This window comes from Myotis nattereri (assembly GCF_964212035.1).
Source record: "Myotis nattereri genome assembly, chromosome: 6".
NCBI lineage: Eukaryota > Metazoa > Chordata > Mammalia > Chiroptera > Vespertilionidae > Myotis > Myotis nattereri.
In genome coordinates this window covers 2623925-2643501 of record NC_138081.1, presented here as the reverse complement: position 1 = coordinate 2643501, position 19577 = coordinate 2623925, and the positions used below count along the sequence as shown (strand labels likewise).

The 19577-nt window shown below is 57.1% G+C and overlaps 2 protein-coding genes across 4 annotated transcripts; one reads left to right on the top strand and one right to left on the bottom strand.

Moving 5' to 3' along the window:
* Positions 1-2720: 2720 nt before the first annotated feature.
* On the bottom strand, positions 2721-7634 carry PRR3 (proline rich 3). Of its 3 annotated transcripts, none has more exons than XM_081093714.1 (4): positions 7317-7634; positions 6777-6839; positions 4096-4386; positions 2721-3859 (listed from the first exon to the last, which is right to left on the bottom strand). In XM_081093714.1, exons 2-4 carry the CDS (start codon positions 6808-6810, stop codon positions 3753-3755), a joined length of 432 nt encoding a protein of 143 aa, XP_080949840.1. In that variant the 5' UTR covers positions 6811-6839; positions 7317-7634; the 3' UTR covers positions 2721-3752. The 3 variants fall into 3 exon arrangements, with proteins under 3 accessions (XP_080949840.1, XP_080949838.1, XP_080949839.1); XM_081093712.1 differs by having other exon boundaries at positions 7268-7367; XM_081093713.1 differs by lacking the exon at positions 6777-6839 and having other exon boundaries at positions 7268-7364.
* A 423-nt stretch (positions 7635-8057) lies between these two features.
* Positions 8058-15895, top strand: GNL1 (G protein nucleolar 1 (putative)). The gene is made up of 12 exons (XM_081093711.1): positions 8058-8208; positions 8560-8725; positions 8997-9133; positions 9267-9418; positions 9532-9603; positions 10274-10481; positions 10634-10729; positions 11043-11237; positions 14433-14611; positions 14679-14841; positions 15062-15202; positions 15555-15895. The coding sequence occupies exons 1-12, from the start codon at positions 8136-8138 to the stop codon at positions 15800-15802; spliced, it is 1830 nt and encodes a 609-aa protein (XP_080949837.1). The 5' UTR covers positions 8058-8135; the 3' UTR covers positions 15803-15895.
* The last annotated feature ends 3682 nt before the right edge of the window (positions 15896-19577 follow it).

The following is a 19577-nucleotide window of genomic DNA, read 5'->3' as shown; positions in this document are numbered from 1 at the left end:
CAGTGATATACCCCCAGCCCCTAAAACGGGGCCTGGCTCAGAGGAGGCACTAGTGTTCATTGAACGAGTGAGGCTTCGGTAAGACAACACATACGAAGAGCTCAGCGCGGCACCGGGCACGCTTCTCTGGCGTCCCTCCCGCCTGGCTCCGCCTCGGCCATCCAGGCTTGGCCATTACTGTCAGCTTTCCTCAAGGCTGAGCTCTGGGCCTCTTCCCTCCACCCGGCATTCTCCTCTCAGGGGACTCCAGCCACAGGTCCTCCGACAGGCCTCTCTGCCCACCCCGTCGCGAGCAGCCCCTCATTAGCCTCTATGTCAGTGGTTCTCAACCTTCCTAATGCCTCGACCCTTTAATACAGTTCATGTTGTGGTGACCCCCAACCATAAAATTGTTTTCGTTGCTACTTCATAACTGTAATTTTGCTACTGTTATGAATCGTAATGTCAATGTCTGATATGCAGAATATATTTTCATTGTTACAAATTGAACATGACTAATCACAAAAACAATATGTAATTATATGTGTTTTCCGATGGTCTTAGGCGACCCCTGTGAAAGGGTCTTTCGACCCCCAAAGGGGTCTCAACCCACAGGTTGAGAACTGATGCTCTATGTAATACCCCAGTTGTATCCTATGCATCATTAATCACAACCAATGTTTGCTTTTGAGAAAAACAGGCCCTGATAACTGGAAAGTAACCCGGTGCTCACAGCCGGCCTTGATGCTCTCCTGTTCATTGTAAACCTTGCAGAACGCCAAGGGCAGACACGGTCATTCTGTGAGTGATGAAGACCAAAGTTCATGAGCCTGCTTAAGCATGGACAAAAACTATGTCACCATGTGAGCCATAAATACTCAACAATACTAAACAGCCCCCTCTTGGCTACAATGAGTGACGGCCGCTTTTTAATTTTATTTTTTACCCTTACAGCTTTATCCATGTTTCTTCCTCCTTCCCGATGAGATTAAGATGTGCAAGCATAGAACTGCCCTGACTTCCTGACAGCTCCCAATCCAGAACAAACCCTGCTTCCTGGACCCTCCCCCCGCCCCTAACCCGGCCCCAACCCTGTCATTCCTAACCCTTTTGTAATGAGTAACCTCTTCAGAGTTAATAGACCCACCTTTGTTTGACAGTAGGCGTCCCTGGTGGTCTCTGGTGGAAGGGCACTGCCACTTCCACTCTTATTTCCTACCCCGTTGTCACCTGCTGAAAGTCCAACATTTCCCTCAGCACGTGGCTTCCTGGAGCGAGGTACTGGCCACGGGACTCACAGCCAGTGGCATATATCCTGTCGCTGGGCTGGAGGAATTCCGTCCAAGACAGCTGGTGTGCTCCGCCCTTCCTGCAGCCTGAGGCTTGCAGCACGGATGAGCACACTGGGGTTCCACTTTGGACTGACCCCAGGGATTGCAGAGCTGAGATCTCGGGGGAGGTCACCCTCAGGGAACTTGTGGTGGAATGATTGCCACACATGCCATGGACCATCTACCTCTCGACTTGTGAGAGAATTTGGTTTCTGTTACAATTGAACTTGAAGCTGACAAACTGAGCCATAGTAGGCGCTTAATGTTTACAGAGTGAATAGTGTAACTGTGCTCAGGGCTTCAACCACCACCTATATGCAGATAACAGGTTTATGCATTTTAATCTGAATACCAGACTGTATATTCACCTATTTAATATCTCCCCTTTGAAAAGGCAGTCCAAACACAACCATTTCAAAAGGTAGTGGCATCCGGCTGCTTTTCTCAATACCTTTCTTTTTAAAATGGCACTTAGCCATGCAAGCCAGAACTACCCCGAGAAACCCAAACACTTGCATTATGACCTTTTTCCAAGTCCCCATCTCCACTCCACTCCCAGCCACGCTACCACGGCGGCTCACCTCCAAGCTTGGACAGGTCCCCACACCGAGCTGATCTTTTTCAAAAACCAGTTTAATCTGATGCTGACCTGCCTGAAAGTCTCCTAAGGCTTGTCTTTTCTTAAAATTTTGCCTGGACTACTCTCACGCCTCACCCCGATTGTCCTTCAGAGCTGGCTGGCCCCAGGGGTCATCTCCCAAGGTTCCCTTTATCACATACTCCCCTTCTTCATATCTCACTTTTTTCCCCATAAAATATTTTCATTAATTTCAGAGAGGAAGGGAAAGGGAGAGACAGATACACCAATGATGAGAATCATTGATGGGCTGCCTCCTGCATGCCCCACACTGGGGACTGAACCCACAACCAGGGCATGTGCCCTGACCAGGAATTGAACCGTGGGTGACCTCCTGGTTCACAGCTCGATGCTCAACCACTGAGCCACCCTGGCCGGGCAGGTTTTGCTTTACAGCACTATTAGCAGGTCTAACATACACAGCTGTGACCCTTTGGTAAACATGTCTCCCCCTGCGGGTTTCCAATTCATTGGTTTCAGCTCAGGGAATTCTGTTGCCGAGTGCACTGCCTGGCCCAGAGGCACTCCAGACACCGGGCGCCGCTGTTACCCCCACCCCACAGGTGGAGCAACAGTTTCCCAATTACTTCACCTGGCTGGGCTCCCTCCCCCAAAACCTTACCCGTGATGTAATGCGGCCGGTTTGAGGGCCCCTCGGCCTGGAGGGCCCTAAGCGCGGCCTTTCTCCCTGCCCACCTATGAGCCAAGCCAACACAGGTCTCAAGGACGCCCCGCGCCTCCAGGGATGACCACAGCCCAGGATTCAGGAAGAGGCTTGTTTCCACGGCATTTATTACTAATGTAAAAAACGTTAAAAAGAAACAAAATTCATTTTCAGTTCTCCAACCGTTCTCACCCTCCCTCTTGTCCACACAACTCCTGACCCGTCCTCAGGGCCAGTTCAAGACTGGGTCCACTCATTGCCGTTTTCACAGAAAACAACCAGCAGCAGCGACAAAGGTGGGGAGAGGGCTGCAGGACTGTCCAGGTGGAGATCACAGAATTCACACGAAGGCCTATGGCCTCCAGGGAGTGGGCTAAGGAGCATGGATGTGGAGGAAGAGGGTGGGCCCACCAGAGGCTTAGCGCACACCTCCTGGGCCCGGGTCAGACCTGGAAAAAGGGACCCCAGAGGAACTGGGGGCCAGGAGGCAGCCTCGCGGGGAATTCCTGGTGCTCCCTGTTGGGGTGGGGGGAGCCGAGAGGCACCCGGAACCTCACTGGTTTTGGCAGAAACTCTAGTGTGGAGAAGCCACAGACAGGCCACGGACACTGAGAAAGGCTCCGGGGGTGCGTGTTCACCAAGCACAGCGATCACAGCCACGCAACTGACGGCGAAACTACGGGATCCAAGAGCAGGCGAGCGGCCTTTCAGGAGGGACTGTCATCCAAACTTGACCCGAGGCCAGACAACCTGGGAGTTCCTCAGAGCGGCTGCCAACAGGGGGCAGGGTTCGCACATGGGGGACTTGAGACAAGCAGCCAGAGGGGTGGGAGGAACCTGCTCCAGGCTCCGGACTCGAGGGCAGCAGGCAGCAGCGGTCTGACGCACAAGAGGCAGCACCCAGTGCGTCTCCTGCTCCGCAGTCGGTGGCGAGGGGAGAGGACCCAGGAGGCAGCCGAGGGCGCAGAGATGGGGGCCTGAAGGCGAGGCTCTGGAGGCTGGATCAGCAGAAAGAGTGCCCACCTCACCCCAGTGATGAAACACAACTCTGAACCCCAAATGGGGGAGGTGACGGAGGGCGGTGGCGGTGGCGGTGGGAAATACATGGCCGCTAGGTCCCGAGGGCTCCCTCCAGCTCCGCTCACAGAGGAGGCCCGTTGACGCCTGGGTGGTAGAAGGCACAGAGGTCCTCATAGCGACAGTGCCCTTTTTTGGCGAAGTGTCGGCAGACTGGGCGGTTAGATTTGTCTGTGAACAAGTGAACACAAGGCAAGTTAAAGTGTGAGTGAGAAAGCAAACGATGTAGCAGAAAGAAGGGCGGTCAGACCTCCTGCTCTCCGCCCTCTCCAGGCACTTTGGAAGGGTAGTCTTTCTCCTGGGAGGAGAACATTCAGAGCGACTCCCCCTTCAGAAGGACCAGGGAAGAGTCCTGGTCGCCGAGCGATGGGGACCCGATGTATACAGGCACTAACAAGTGACCTCACCTTCCATAACCTGGGGTTCATCCTCGAGGGGGCAGGTCTTCTTGACAAGCGACCAGCTTTTGAGCCTTCGCGGATGTCTCTGTTCTTCGTGAAAGCCTCCCCTGGGGGGACTACCTTGGTCTGGCCCAGGAAAAGGAGGCTCAGCACTGACCCCCCACCAACCGCGACCATATGGGCGAGACCTGGGGCCAAAGCCGCCCCACACTGGGCCTCTGCTGCGGGGAGGAGGCGGGAGGCTCAGCAGTGGTGGAATCATCAGTCCCCTTGATCCCGGGGGACCTCTGCGAAGAGCTAGACAGAGAGAGAACCACGGAAAGGTGATCAATGGCCAACCTAATCTGAAGACGCCCTGATTTTGAAAAATTGAAGTACATTATACACACATACACAAAATACACCAATTTCAAGTGCACAACTCAATTATCACCAAAGACCAAAGTAAACACTTGTTTCCACCACTCAGGTGAAGGGATAGAACCTCAACACTCCAGAAGTCACCCCCCTTGTGGGCTCCAATTTGGGCTATAACTAAAATTGCTATGTACATTTTTATACATGTCTTTGTTAACATGTATGCATTTCTGTTGAGTATATACCTGGCAGAGGTATTACTGGGTCCTAGAGTATATGTATGCTCAAGTTTAATAAAGTCAAACTTTCTCCAAAGTGGTTGTATCAGTTCATACACTCACCAGCAGTTCTTGACAACACCGGGTATTGTCAATCTTTTTCATTTTTGGCATCTGCTGAGTGTGAAAAGTTTTTTCGTGTTTTTTTGTGGTAAAATGTGTAACATAAAACCTGCCATCTTAACTATTAAGTGTATATCTCAGTAGTGTTAGGTAAATTCACGATTGTGAAACCGATCTCCAGAACTTTTTTTCACCTTGCAAAACTGAAACTCTATAGCTACTAAACTTCCAGCCCCTGGCAACCACCTTTCTACTGTGTCTATGAATTTAACTGCTTCAGACACCTTATATCAGAGCAATCATATAGTATTTGTCTTTTTGTGACTGGCTTATTACATTTAGCATAATGGTCTCAAGATTCATCCATGCTGGCATCTTACAGGATTTTTACTTTTGGGGCCACGGTATGAATATACCATATTTTATTTAGTCAGCTGTCAGCAGACATTCGGGTTGCTTCCATCTCTTGGCTATTGTAGATGGTGCTGCTATGAACATGGGTGTGCAAGTATCTCTTCAAGATCCTGCTTTCCAGAAGTGGAATTGCTGGATCATGTGGTAGGTTCTATTTTAAAATTTGTTTTAAAATATATTTTCATTGAATTCAGAGATGAAGGGAGTGGGAGATAGAAACATCAATGAGAGAATCATCGATTGGCTGCCTCCTGCACCTGCCCCAACTGGGGGATCAAGCCCGCAACCCAGGCATGTGCCCTGACCAAGAATGCAATCATGACCTCCTGGTTCACAGGTCAACGCTCAACCACTGAGCCACCCCAGCGGGGCATATTTTTAGTTTTTTGAGCAATCTCCATATTGTTTTCCATAGTGGCTACACCATTTTACAATCCCACTAACAGCACTCTAGCATTTCAATGTCAAAGCGGCGTGTTTTTATCTTGCATTTACTTGTCAACTAATGATGTTACTGTGCACATATTGTTGGCAGTTTAGATTTTGGTTTTAATGAGGTGGCTATTCAGTCCTTTGCCCACTTTTCCGACAGGTTGTCCCGAAGAGTTCTTTATGTTCTAGGTGAGTGCTTTATTGGTCACATTTATTGCAAACATCTCCTACTGTTCTCATTTTTTTTTTTTATAAGATATATTTTATTGATTTTTTACAGAGAGGAAGGGAGAGGGATAGAGAATTAGAAACATCGATCAGCTGCCTCCTGCACACCCCCTACTGGGGATGTGCCTGCAATCAAGGTACATGCCCTTGACCGGAATCAAACCTGGGACCCTTGAGTCCGCAGGCCGACGCTCTATCCACTGAGCCAAACCGGTTAGGGCTGTTCTCATTTCTTTTTTTTTTTTTGTTCTCATTTCTTAATGGTGTCATTTGATTAACAGAAGTTTATATTTGCTAATGTGGTACCGTTTACAAATCTTTCCTTTATGGTCAATGTGTGTTTCCTGTGTAAGAATGCTTATCTATTCTAAGACCGTGAGATAGATTTATTTCCTAGATTTCTTTTTTTACCTTTTACACTTAGATCGAGATTCCACTTGGAATCGATGTTTGTATGTGGTATGAACAGGTCAAATTTCATCTTCCCCACGAATACCAATTACCCCAGTCTCATCTGCTGGAAAGACCACTATTTCAGTTCCATCTTCATCATAAATGACGTGTCCACAGGTGCGGGGGCCGATGGGGCCCCAATGCTGTTCTGTTGACTTACACGCCTATCCTCGCGCCAACACCACCTCGTAACTAGGGCAGCGCGAGCCTTGCCCTCCCACGTCAAGACTGGCTTTGCAATCTCTACCTCGATCCTTTGCATCGCCATACAATGCAGGATTCTTATTTCCACAAAGAAAAGGTATAACTGGGAATGCATGGAGTCTATAATATTTGAGTTTTCCCATCCGTGAATACACAAAATCTCTTCACTTGGGTCCTGAATCCCGACCTTTTGGGCTTAGTCCCGCCCTCGCTCCCTTCTCCAGGACCTATCAGAGGGGTGGGCCCCCTCCTCCTCACCTGACTTGGGGTCACCAGGCTTTCCATTGGCCATGGGGGGAGGGCCCAGAAGGCTGGGTGGTCCTGAGAGTAGACACAAACATGTGGTCATTATAATGAACTAAGGGCCTGACAACCCTGCTCTTATTCTTGGTGGTATTATTCATTTTTCAATCCAACCAGTAAACCCGGGGAATTCGGAGCAGTGTCAGGCGTTTTCACCCATCTATGTGCTCTTCGCTCTGCCAAAGTTTCCGGGATCCACAAGAAGGGGAGACTCGGCCCAGGGGGCGCTGCGGACTCCTGGTGCTCTCTCCCCGCACACGCAGGCCCGCTCGCCCACACCCCGCGTCCGGCCACCGCACCCCGCACCCTCTCCAGGGCCCCGCACTCGAGCGCTCTCGCCCCCTCCCGGCCTCCGGCAGGTCGCGGGCGGCCCGAGGCTGGGGGTCCGGGCAGAGCACGCCCTCTCCGTCCGCCGAGCCCTCGCGCCGCCGCTCCCGGCTCCTCACCCGCAGGCCGCCCGTCGCCTTCGTCCCCCGCCTCCTCCCGCTCTGGCACCTGGGGCGGCGGCGGCAGCAGAGTCGGCTTCTTCCGTTTCGGCATCGTGGCGGCGGCGGGGCCGGGAGCGCGGGCTTCTGTTTCCGCTTCCGGGGCGGCGGCGGGGGCAGCGGCGCCCCGTGGAGTTTCCGGGAGGCGGCGGGAGCCTTTGTGCGGTTTCTCACGTCACCCTCCCCGCGCCGCCGCCCCCGCTGCGCTCGCGAAGGCCCGGCCTCCTGCCCCGCAGGACGCCCACCGCTCCTCGGCGCGGCCCGGGCTCTCGCGCTCGGCCCGAGGGCTGTCGCACCCGCAGGTCGCACATCCGGCCCCGGTTACTATGGTAACAAGAGGCACCACGGCGTGACCTCTGACCTCCCTCCCTAGCCGGTCACCGGGCTTCCCTCCTCGCCGGCGCTGAGGACCGGGGGCGGCTCCTCCTCACCCTCCGCCAGGAACCGGGCCGGCGGGGCGCCCCCAGGTGCGCGGCGGCTCCTCCCCGGCGCGCCGGGCGGTGCGGACGAGCGTTCCCCCTCCGAGCGCGCGGTGGTAGCGCCCGTGACGAAGGGCGCGAGCCTCCCACGCGCGCCGCCTCCTGGCCGCCGCCGCGCCCTCTCGGTGCCGCGGCCTCCCACGTGCGGGGACCCCCCACCTTCGCGCCTCGCTCCCGGAGGGAGTGACTCTGCCCCGCACCCGCCGCCGCCAGCCCGGCCGCGGAGCTCCCCGGCGGCCCGCCCGCCGACGTCACCGCCCGGCCCCGCCCCTTCGAGGGTCCCGGGCCCGGCCGGCCGCCCCGGGAGGGAGTCGGTGGCGGCGGCGGGCGCGGGGCGGCGGGCGCGGGCCATGCCGAGGAAGAAGCCCTTCAGCGTGAAGCAGAAGAAGAAGCAGCTGCAGGACAAGCGGGAGCGGAAGCGAGGTCAGCGCGGGGCGCGGAGGGGCGGGCGCGGGCTCCCGCGCCCCGGGCGGAGGGGTGTGCCCGCCGCCCCTCGGGGGCCTGGGGCGGGTGGCGGCCACGCGCGTGGGAGACTGCGGAGCGGCTGCCTTCGCCCCAGCACCCCCACCTGCCCGGGGAGCGGGGTGGAGAGTGGTGGGAGGGAGCCCGCCTCCTGCTGGGACGGGCGCCGGCCGCCTAGAGGCCGAGGAGGGACTGCCCCCGCCCCTCCGCGAGGGCCCCGAGCAGGGCGGCCGGGGAGCGGGCCGGGGAGCGGGTGCGGTGCGGGAGCGGGGCGGCCGGGGAGGCGGCCCCGCGTCACCGCTCCTCCCGCAGGCCTGCAAGATGGGCTGCGGTCCAGCTCCAACAGCCGCAGCGGCAGCCGGGAGCGGCGCGAGGAGCAGACCGACACTTCGGACGGCGAGTCCGTGACCCAGCAGATCCGTAGGCTCAACCAGCAGCCTCCCCAGGGGCTGGGCCCGCGAGGCTTTGACCCAAATCGGTGAGCGGGCCTGCCCCGCCGACCGGAAGTCAGGGCCTGGAATCGAGGTGGTGGGGCTGGGGTGCCCCGGTCTCCCGGGCCGACGGTCCCTTCGGAGGGCTGGAAAGAGGCGGGCTTTTAGAAAGGTGAGGATATTGCGTGAAAGGGGCCTGGGGAGGGCCCACTCGGGGAGGAGGTCAGCAGGCCTGGGGAGAGCTTGGCGAAGGCGTCTGCACTGGAGTGGAGTTTGTGACCCCAGGGTTGCCATGGGTGTCGTGTCCCTGTCGCGTAGATACCGACTGCATTTTGAACGGGACAGCCGGGAGGAGGTGGAGAAGAGAAAGAGAGCGGCCCGGGAGCAAGTGCTACAGCCCGTCAGCGCCGAGATGCTGGAGCTGGACATCCAGGAGGTCTACCAGCCCGGTTCCGGTGAGGGCGCTCAGCACGCTGGGGACCGGCCCTGGGCTGGGGGAGTGTGAGGAGGCGGAGCTGACTGAGGAAGGAGGGTCTGGGGTGCACCTGGAACTCCTCACACTCGCTGGGCGTTGCCTTGGTTTTGCAGTGCTGGACTTCCCCCGGCGCCCCCCTTGGCGCTATGAGATGTCCAAGGAGCAGCTAATGAGCCAGGAGGAACGGAGCTTCCAGGAGTATCTTGGGAAGATTCATGGAGCTTACACCTCAGAGAAGCTCAGCTACTTTGAGCACAATCTGGAGGTGTGAATGGAGCGGGACAGGAGTGGGCATGGTGACTCAGGGTAAATGGTCAGTCATCGGGCAGGAAAGGGGCTCCAGGCTCCGATTCTTTTGCATCGACTCTCTCTTTACAGACGTGGAGGCAGCTGTGGCGAGTGTTGGAGATGTCTGACATCGTCCTGCTCATCACCGATGTCCGGCATCCAGTGAGTCCTGGGATGCGCTGGGCCAGCGGGAGGAGGGAGGAAGATCTCCTGGGGCCAGGGCAGAGGCAGGAGCTGGGAGACAGGCATCCTCCTTCCTCTGCAGGCTCCTGCCTTATGCTGATGTCTGTAGTCAGAGACCCGGTTCTTTATTCACCAGGGCCACAGCCTGTCCCTTCTTCCCTGGCCAACTGACTCCTCTCCGTCACCCCGTGATGGAAAACTGTATACCCTGTTTCCCAGCCCAGCAGAACTGAACCAATAGAAAGTCCCAGAGTGGAGACCCCGGATGTCATGAGGCAGCTGGGGGCTCCCGTGCCTTGCCCCTCAGTGAGCGCAGGGCTCACCTGGAATGCTGGGTGGTGGCTAAGCCCCTCGACGCTGCTGGACGGCTGTGTGGACCTGTGGTCCTGCAGTGGGAGAGGGAGGCCTGGGAGGGAACTGAGGGCGGAGGCCCGTAGCAGCCTGTGCATGCTCCCACACAGGTGCACGGGTAGAACTTAACCGCTGCTTTGTCTCTATGGTTCGGTTTGGCTGATTTACCCTTTGTCCCAGAATCCGCTACCACCAGGGTCTTGTCTCAAGCTGTGTCTGCTAGAGGCAGAGACCTTTGGGTTGACCTCGCATTGCTCATCCTCTTACCAACCTCGTCCTCTTATCAACCCTGTCCCAGGTTGTGAATTTCCCGCCAGCACTGTACGAGTATGTGACTGGAGAGCTTGGGCTGGCCCTGGTGCTGGTGCTGAACAAGGTGGATCTGGCCCCGCCGGCTCTCGTGGTTGCCTGGAAGCATTATTTCCACCAACACTTTCCCCAGCTCCACATTGTCCTTTTCACCTCTTTCCCTCGGGACCCTCGCATCCCACAGGACCATGGTGGCGGTGAGTGGGTAGTGATGAGGGCAGCAGGGAAGGGGGGGTGGCAGGGGACAAAGAGGAGAACGGAGCTTGTTGACAAGGGGGTACCTGATTTTGGACCTGAGGATGGTGGCAGAGGTGCGATGTGCCAAACCTTTTGTACCCTTGGGTCACAGTGTTGAAGAAGAGTCGGAGGCGGGGGAGAGGATGGGCTCGGGCCCTGGGGCCGGAGCAGCTGCTGAGAGCCTGTGAGGCCATCACTGCGGGGAAAGGTTGGTGAGACCCCGGCCCCGAGTCATGGTGCTCGCCTTCCCTGAAGTCAGCCCTGTATTGTGGACACAGGCGAGGCCGGGAGGGATGGAGAGTGACTTGTTGGGACTAGAGAGGCAGTAGGTAGGCAGGAGAAGCCACTGCCTTCGGGCTTCCCAGGACTTTCAGGAAACTGGACTGAGGGATGCACGTGACTCCAGGGGGGGCTGGGGAGAGCCGGGCTGTGCAGCCTGTCCCTGTCCAGCTCGAGGGCATCATTCCCGGCTGTGTGAACGCGGCCCTAGGGAGAGCCCTCTCCGTCTTCTTCCTGAGCAGTGGACTTGAGCAGCTGGCGGGAAAAGATTGCCCGTGACGTGGCTGGGGCCGCCTGGGGCAGTGCCTCGGGGGAAGATGAGGAAGAGGATGACGGGCCCGCCGTCCTGGTGGAGCAGCAGACTGACTCGGCCATGGAGCCAGCCGGCCCCGCCCAAGAGCGCTACAAGGACGGGGTGGTGACCATCGGCTGTGTGGGTGAGGAGGTGGCGGTCGCACAGGGTGGGCTGGACACTGGGGAAGGAGGGAAGCGATCGGGTCCCTGGGCTCCCGGGCCTTAGGACGCCGCCGGCGTGAAGTTCCACCTCGTCTCAGTGACTACAGGTGTCGAGCAAGTATTCACTCACCCTGAGTCTCAGGTGCTTTGGTTTTCCAAATGATGACAGCGATACCCGAGCCAGAGAATGGATGGGAGGAGTGCAGGGAAGAGTACAGAGAGCCTGACAAAGCCTGACAGGTGGTGGTGATAAGAATAATTGTTAAACTGTAGCATGTGTCCGGTCTTACTGCCTGCCTAGCACTGTTCTGAGTGACTTGTGTGTGTGACCTGTTTCAGTCGTAGTTAACTAGTCCGTAGAAGAGCTTAGCAAATGTTGGTTCCTTCCTGCATCTTAACTCGTGAGGTCTGTTGTCAGGGAGACTCCCTGTGGTGCAGAGATTTGTCTGCTCGTGGTGGGGACAGCGGAGTGTCCGAGGAGGCGCAGGGCCCTTTAATTCTCGTGGGAGTGGGGAGAGGTGACTTTGGCAAAGTCGTGGTCCTGGAACCAAAAGGGCCCGGCCTAGAAGTCAGGGGTTGCCCAGTGGTTGGCTCCTGCAGTGCCCCCACCTTCCTGTCAGTCTCCGGTTTGTCTTAGGGAAGCCTCCCCACTGCTGACTGCCTGGCTTCCCCCAGGAGGCCCTGTGCCCTCTCTCAGGCCTGGGCACGGACTTGCCTGTGTTGAGGGGTGGCAGGGCGAGCAGCTGCTGGGACACAGGCAGCCCTGAGTTTGGATTCCCTTCAGCTCCGTTCATTTGTCCGCTCCTGAGCGTGAGGTGCTAGGTGCTGGCGCAGGGGGTGCTGCATGGAAACGGCAGAAACGCCCCTACCTTCACGGAGCTTGTTTCTGGTGAATCCATCGAGCAGTCATCTGAAAAGATGTTATTTAGGGACAATAAAAAGGATAGAGAGCAACTTAAAGAGGAGGTCCCCGAGAGGCTGAGGAGAGCCCAGGCGGATGGAGGCGCGGCTGCGGAGTGGGAGGGGCCTTCCAGGTGCGAGCGAGCGGGAGGGCCTGCGGTGGGAATGAGCTTGCTGACTTGGGGCCAGCGAGGGGACGAGCAGTGAAGCCAGGCAGGTGGGCCGCACCTGAAGGCTTGTAGCTAAGAAGGCATTTGGGTTTATTCCCGTCTGATGAGAAGCTGGCGGGCTGTGCCCGGGAGCTGCCTGGATTGTAAGCGTGGGCAGGCCGCAGGCCGCAGGGGCGGGCTCCAGGTGGTGTACTGTGCCGTCGGGAATGCTGAGACAGGAAGATGGGAGAGGAACAGCCTGGAGGGGCTGCAGAGGGGAGGGGATTCAGATGTTAATTTTGAGATTAAAAACATAAGTCCCCAGTGGAGATACTGAATAGGCAGTGGGTATATGAACCTGCAGTCTAGGGAAGAGGACGAGATTTGAATTTGGGGGAGATTTAAGTTGGGAGCCAGAGGTGGGTATGCCTGGTACTTAGAGCCCTGGGTGGGGGGAGATGTGGGAGAAGTGGTAGGTGCAGAGGTGGGCAGAGGAGGAGCAGGGAGCCCCCGTGCCATATGAGCCATGTGTTGGAGAGGAAAGGAGGGCTCGCTGTGCCACGTGTTGCTAAGTCAAGTGAGCCGAGAGCAGAGACCTGCTCCGCGACTGGTATGTGAACGAGTGGTTTCAGTGCCGGGAGGAGAGAGGGCCCGGCTGGGCGGCGGCGGGAGGAGGAACGGCACGGCGGAGCCTGGCTGCTGTGGGCCAGGAGCTAGTCTTCATGTTCAGGCGTCCGTTCGTGTCAAGTTGAAAAGCTGGGATTGAACTGCATGGTGCAGGGACACACGGGTCTTAACGCCGAAAGGAAGTGTGGGCAGGGAGTCCCTTACAGCGGGTCAGGCTCGCGCAGGGCGGAGGGCTGTGGTCAGGAGGGGCTGGGGCTCCGGGGTTGGCGTCACACTCTGGGCCAGAGGGTGATGGGTTCACCTGGCACGTGTATATTGTACACATTTTGTGTAACAGTTTTTCTTTCCTTTTTAAAAAATAGATATTTTTTTGATTTCAAAGAGGCAGAGGGGAGAGAGATATAGAAACATCGATGATGAGAGAATCATTGATTGGCTGCTCCCCGCACACCTCCTAGTGGGGATCAAGCCTACAACCTGGGCGTGTGCCCTTGACCATAATCGAACCCAGGACCCTCAGTCCACAGGCCAACACTATTCACTGAGCCAAACCAGCTAGGGCTGTTATAGTTTTTTCCAAAGTATAAGAGGAAGTTTACCTAGAAAGTCACAGAGGTAGAAGGAGGGAGCCATGGAAGAAATGGGCTCAGGAAACAAGTTACAGAAGCAAACGAAGGGCCTTGGAGCTCAGGGGAGAGAGAGATAAGGGAGGAGAGTGCGTGTTACAGTTCATAGCCATGACCCAAGGAGACCAGGCTTTGAAGGAGTTTCACTATAAGGGGCAGAGAAATGGCTGTGGGTGCTGCCAGTGGAGGGGGGCTTGTGCCTCCCTCCCATGGAAAGGAGCGCCTCCTGGTGGAGGTGGCGCAGCTGCCAGCAGCAGGTGCTGAGTGGACAGTGCATTTGACAGGATTGGGGTTTTGCCAGGTGAGTACGGTGGAGGGGAGAGCGGACCAGGGAGCTCAGGGTCTGGGCAGGGACAGGCTGTAAGTGGGATCCTAGAGTCGGATTTGGGGAAGAGGACGTGAGTCAGGATGGGTGACCTGGAAAGACGGGGTCAGGTCGGAGAGGAGGGCTGGCCGCTGAGAGCTTGAAGTGACTGGCTCCAGGCTGTGGCCACGGGTTCGGGCTGAGGCGGGGTGTAGGAAACAGCCTCCGGAAGGGACATGTGCACTGGGGCCAGCATGCCGAGCAGGTCTGTGCAGGGCCTGGGGGCCCACTGCAGGCTTCTGGGAGGAGGCGGTCCGGCCAGCGCAGCGCCCAGCGCGGTCGTGCTTCTCGTGGCTGCTCTGAGGGGAGGCGTCTGTGCTGTAGAAGGAGGGGGACAAGGTTGAGTGAATGGCCTTGAGTCACAAAGCCAGGGAGTGGAGGGTGGGATCGGCCCCACAGCCCTAGTGGCTCCCTTCCTGCCTGAGCCTATCCCTTTCAGCTCCCCGTGCATCGCCCACCTCCCCCCAGGGGAAGGAGCTGCCAGGTGCTACCTTGCCTTGCTTTCCTCAGGGTTCCCCAACGTGGGAAAGTCCTCACTGATCAACGGGCTGGTGGGGCGGAAGGTCGTGAGCGTCTCCAGAACCCCGGGCCACACGCGATACTTTCAGACCTACTTTCTGACCCCCTCCGTGAAGCTCTGTGACTGCCCGGGCCTCATCTTCCCCTCCCTTCTGCCCAGGCAGCTGCAGGTATGTGGGCAGAGGGGGCAGCGGGAGGCGGGTGATCCAGGCTGGTGCTGAGGCTCGTGCTCCGCAGGTTCTGGCAGGGATCTACCCCATCGCCCAGATCCAGGAGCCCTACACTGCTGTGGGCTATCTGGCCGCCCGGGTCCCCGTGCAGGCCCTGCTCCACCTGCGCCACCCGGAGGCCGAGGACCCCGTGTCCGAGCACCCCTGGTGTGCCTGGGACATCTGTGAAGGTGGGTTCTGGGGACCTGGCTCCTCCCCTGGCCTTTTGCCCTGCCCTGTCCCCACTCCTCTCCTCAGAGGTTCTGCCATTCACCCAGCTCCTGGCCACCCCAGATTTCTGTCACAGGGGCAGCCAGATCTCTGACCTGGCATATTCTGGGAAAACTGGAAAGATGTGTTAGGCAGTGGGGTTCATGAGCTTCCCTCCCCACCACTCTTTTCTCCCTTCAGCCTGGGCAGAGAAACGTGGCTACAAGACAGCTAAGGCGGCGCGGAACGATGTGTACAGAGCGGCCAACAGTCTCCTGAGGCTGGCGCTGGACGGCCGCCTCAGCCTGTGCTTCCACCCGCCAGGCTACCTGGACCAGAAAGGTCACTGCCAGTGTACCCCCACCTGCTGTAGTGTAGGCACCGGGGGCTGGTGGCACTCGGCCGGGCACACCTGGGTCTGCACCTGTCGGCCAGCTCTGCGTGGCTGTCTCTGAGGCTGTTCTCTCATCTGCAGAACCCGGGTGTCAGTTGCCCCCAGCAAGGTGGTGCCCAAAACTGGAGTTAATGTGTGCAGAGCTGTGCAGTGCCCAGCACATGGGAGTGGGGTGGATGCAGGCATGCCGGCAGCTACAAAAATTCTTGTTATTAGTCTTCGCCTCTTCCCCACCTTCCTCTGGCTTTAGCCTCTTGTTGAAAACTCCCCTCTGTTCTTTTTCTTGTTCTGGTTCCGCAGGCACCTGGGAGTCCCATCCAGAGACTACGGAGCTGGTGGTTTTGCAGGGTAGGGTGGGGCCAGCCGGTGATGAGGAGGAAGAGGAGGAGGAGGAAGAAGAGCTGAGCAGCTCCTGTGAAGAGGAGGGAGAGGAGGACCGAGATGCGGATGAGGAGGGGGAAGGGGATGAGGACACCCCAACCTCAGTTCCAGGGTCCAGCCTGGCCTCTCGAAACCCTTACACCATGCTGGGTGAGGACGAGTGCTGAGCCAGGCGCTCTCCCTCCCAGAGTCTGCTTTTGGACTGACCCGGGGTGTCCCCTCTGCCACCCCAGCTGTGAATAAAGATTGTCTGCTTTGTAGCCCTTTCCCCAGATGGCCTCAGGTGGGCGCGCTGCCCGAGACGGACGGACAGCGGTGGGAGGCTTCTCTCTGCGAAGGAAAAGTTCTCTTAGGAGTCAAGTCAGTGGGTGTGAGGCCACTGCCACGCACCTCGGGAATGCCATGGTCCCCATGGGGAGCGCAGGGCTCTTCAGCTTCTGAGGCCTGGTCTGAGTTCAACCCCTTTAGGAGATTGTGTCATCTCTCTCAGGTGTGAGCAGCAGCCTGTGTGCCCCCTGCTGCCAGACCTGGGTTCTACCAGGAGCTTCTGGGAGAGAAGCAGCAAGAAGTGTGACTACTGATGTCTCCAAGTGAGAATTTTACAGGATTTATTCAAATTCCGCGAGTATTTATGGAGCGTGGACTGTGTCCGGCTGGCCTAAGCGCCCAGCGTGTAACGATGCACAGACGGGCCTGCCTGGACTTCGCAGCCTGGCCGTGGCGCACGGGCAGCCACGTTCCTGGGTTAAGGGTGTGTAGTGTTCTCCAAATTCTTGGGCTCATACAGTATAATTCTAGAGTTTCCTGTTGATGAAAATACTTAGTTAAGACTAAATGCTTGTGAAAATGCTGATTAAATGTGTCCAAGTAGAGTCTTCATCACTGGAGAACAAATAGCGTGCACATTTGTGATTTGAGCAGACGGACCTAAGTCAGCGGTTTTCAACCTGTGGGTCGCGATCCTTGAAAATACACCCTGCATATCAGATAGTTACATGACGATTCATAACAGTAGCAACATTACAGTTATGAAGCAGCAACGAAAATAATTTTGTGGTTGGGGGTCACCACAACCTGAGAAACTGTAGTAAAGGGTCGCGGCGTTAGGAAGGTTGAGAACCACTGTGTGCAGTGTTGTTCAGCAGCCCGTGCACTAAGGATGGGTGAGGTTCAGAGGGTGGGGCCCCGGACAAGCCTCCTGGATCCCATCTTCCCTGGTTGGGGTGCAGCCGCGGTGTGCAGTGCAGGGTGCGCTGTGTGACCGCCCGGGCCCCAGCAGCGATGGGCTGTCCTGAGGGCGCGGAAGGCTTTGCTGGAGGTCTCCCTTGTCACGTGAGCAGCTGGACTTCCGGACTTCACTTCCGGAGAAAAGGGCGAGTGGGCTGTTTCCTTGGTGACAGTGTTGTCCGGGTTGGGTTGTAGCAAAAGTGCTGTTTGCCAGGTCAGCCATCAGGTAGGGGTGTGGGTAAGGGGCTGTGCCAGGTTCCCTCCTCCACTCAAGCACCCCATCCAGGGTCTGGGTCACTGGGCAGCAATGGAGCCAAAGAGCCTGAGGTGTTGGGGCCGCACAGTCCCTCAAGCGCCGCCCTTCATCGGTCCCGGTAACGGTAAGTCCTGGAGCTCGTGCTGCAGCGCCAGCTTTAGTGTGAGTGTGTGAACGTGCCTGAAAGCTGCCCAAAAAGTGCTGTAAGAGAAGTCCAGGTGGAGGGGAAACCTGCCTGGCTTCCATTTGGGGCTCTTGAACCTCAGGGCTGGGCCTTCCGATGGAACGAAGGGGTCCCGGCTCAGCTTCCTGAGGGTCTCGGAGGCTCCGGGGAGGCCTCTGCCGCTGGAGGCCATCTCGGGGCGTGGGGGCGGGGGTGTCTCCAGCGGCTTTGCCTTCTGCTGTCTCAGGAGAGTCGGTGGGACGGAGATCTGGGGCCTGGAGCTGACGGGAGGGCTGAGGAAGGGGGGGGGTTCAGTGGTGAAACCAGGAAGCAGGTGACTAACCTCCTGAGGGGCCTGCTTGTTCGTCCTGATCCCCTGCCACTCAGGGGTGTGTGTGTGTGTGTGTGTGTGTGTGTGTGAGCACCTCAGCCACAGGCGGGGGGCGGGGGGGGGGCCGGGAAAAGGACCGCCGTAGCCACAGGCGGGCCTGGGAGGGGAGGGTGAGTCGCACGCCAGCACCAGCGCCTGAGGCTGAGGTGGGAACTTACCGAAAGGGACAAAAGCAGGGGGGCTCGCACTCCACTGCGAATGCCCAAAGCCTGTCCCCACACCCCCTTTGCCTGCATCACGTCCACTGTGGGGAGACTGGACCAGGGAGCTCTGGGGTTCTGGTACTTCCACAGCTTCTGGCCACTCTTGGAGAGAAGCCAGTCCATTTCATTTATGCTGGGATTCCATTTGGACTTGGAGCAAGTTCCTTCCGAACTTCTCCCTCCAGACCGAGCTCTAGTCCTGTTTCTGAGACAAAGTGGCATGTGGTCCAGAGTAGTTCCTTGTTTCGTGTCATCATTGATACAACCAACAAAAATTGGTGGGGCCCTAGCTGGCTAGAGCATTGGCCTGTGGACTGAAGAGTTACTGGCTCGATCCCCAGTTGGGAGCATGCAAGAGGCAGCTGATCAATGATTCTCATGATTGTTTCTATCTCTCTTTCCCTCTCCCTTCCTCTCTGAAATCAATAAAAAAAATGGTTGATAACAATACATGTCAGACAGGTCAAGTTCTGGGGCAAAAAACTTGAATAAGGCATGGACCTCAAGGAGTGGAATAGCCGGACACTAGTAATGATAGTGTAATAATGCAATAATTTTATAGCGCTCTGTAAATTAGAAAAGAACTCCCAGGTGTGGACTGAACCGCCATGCTTAGTGAGGTAGGCAGATGATTATCCTCCTGGGATCACTCACCCACTGGACATTTGCCGAGCAGTTTCTATCTTCCATTTGCTGCTAAGTGTGATGCAGAATGGTCCTTAAAGGAGCTCACAAGTAAGCAGACAGCTACCACCGTGGGACAAGTGCCCTGGGGAGGGTGGTGCAGGGTCCTAGGGGGCAGCACTGGCTCCATAAAAGAGGGGCCTTGAGATGCTGATGAGGGAAGAGAGGACAGAGCTGGGAGCCAGACGTGTATGCAAGGTCTGTATGGCTGGGAAAGGCAGTGCTTACGAATTGCTATGGGGACACCCACCCACGGACAGCCACGCCAGTTTGGTGAGTCAGGTGCAAGCAGAGGCTGACGGCTGAGCTGGGGGTAGCTGGGCATTGGGGAAGAGCATTCCAGAGGGGACAGCAAAGGTCCGGGAACAAGCCCAGGACGACTGGCACACCAGCGTGTTCGACGTGTCTGGGCAGAGGGTCCAATGGAGATGCTGGGGGAGGCGGAGTGGGAGGGGCAGGCTGGGCCAGCCATGCTACAGATGCAGGCTTTATCCAGAGGAACACTGGGGAACCTTAAGCCTAAGGAGAAATTTGTGCCTTAGAATCTAAGGCTTAGATCACTCTGGTTGCATTGTGGAGACGGGTTTGGAAAGGGGAGAGATCAGAAGCTTTTGCAGCAATCCCAGGAAAAGACTAGAAGCCAGAACCAGAGGTCATGGCAGATGGAGAGAAGAGGAATCGGTAGTTTTATGGGTACTTAGGAGGTAGGGTTGACAGGTCTTGGGCATTGTTTTTTGTTTTGTTGTTAGTCCTCACCTGAGGATATTTTCCCCATTGATTTTTAGGGTAGAAGGGGGGTGGGGGGGGAGAGAGAAACAGAAACATCGATGTGAGAGAGATACATTGATTGGTTGCCTCCTACATGTGCTACAACCCAGGCAGGGATCAAACCTGCAACTCAGGTACGTGCCCTTGACTGAGAATCAAACCTTCGACCTGTTGGTCTTCGGGCTGATGCTCTAACCACTGGCTAGGGCAGCCGTGGGCAAACTACGGCCCGCGGGCCGGATACGGCCCG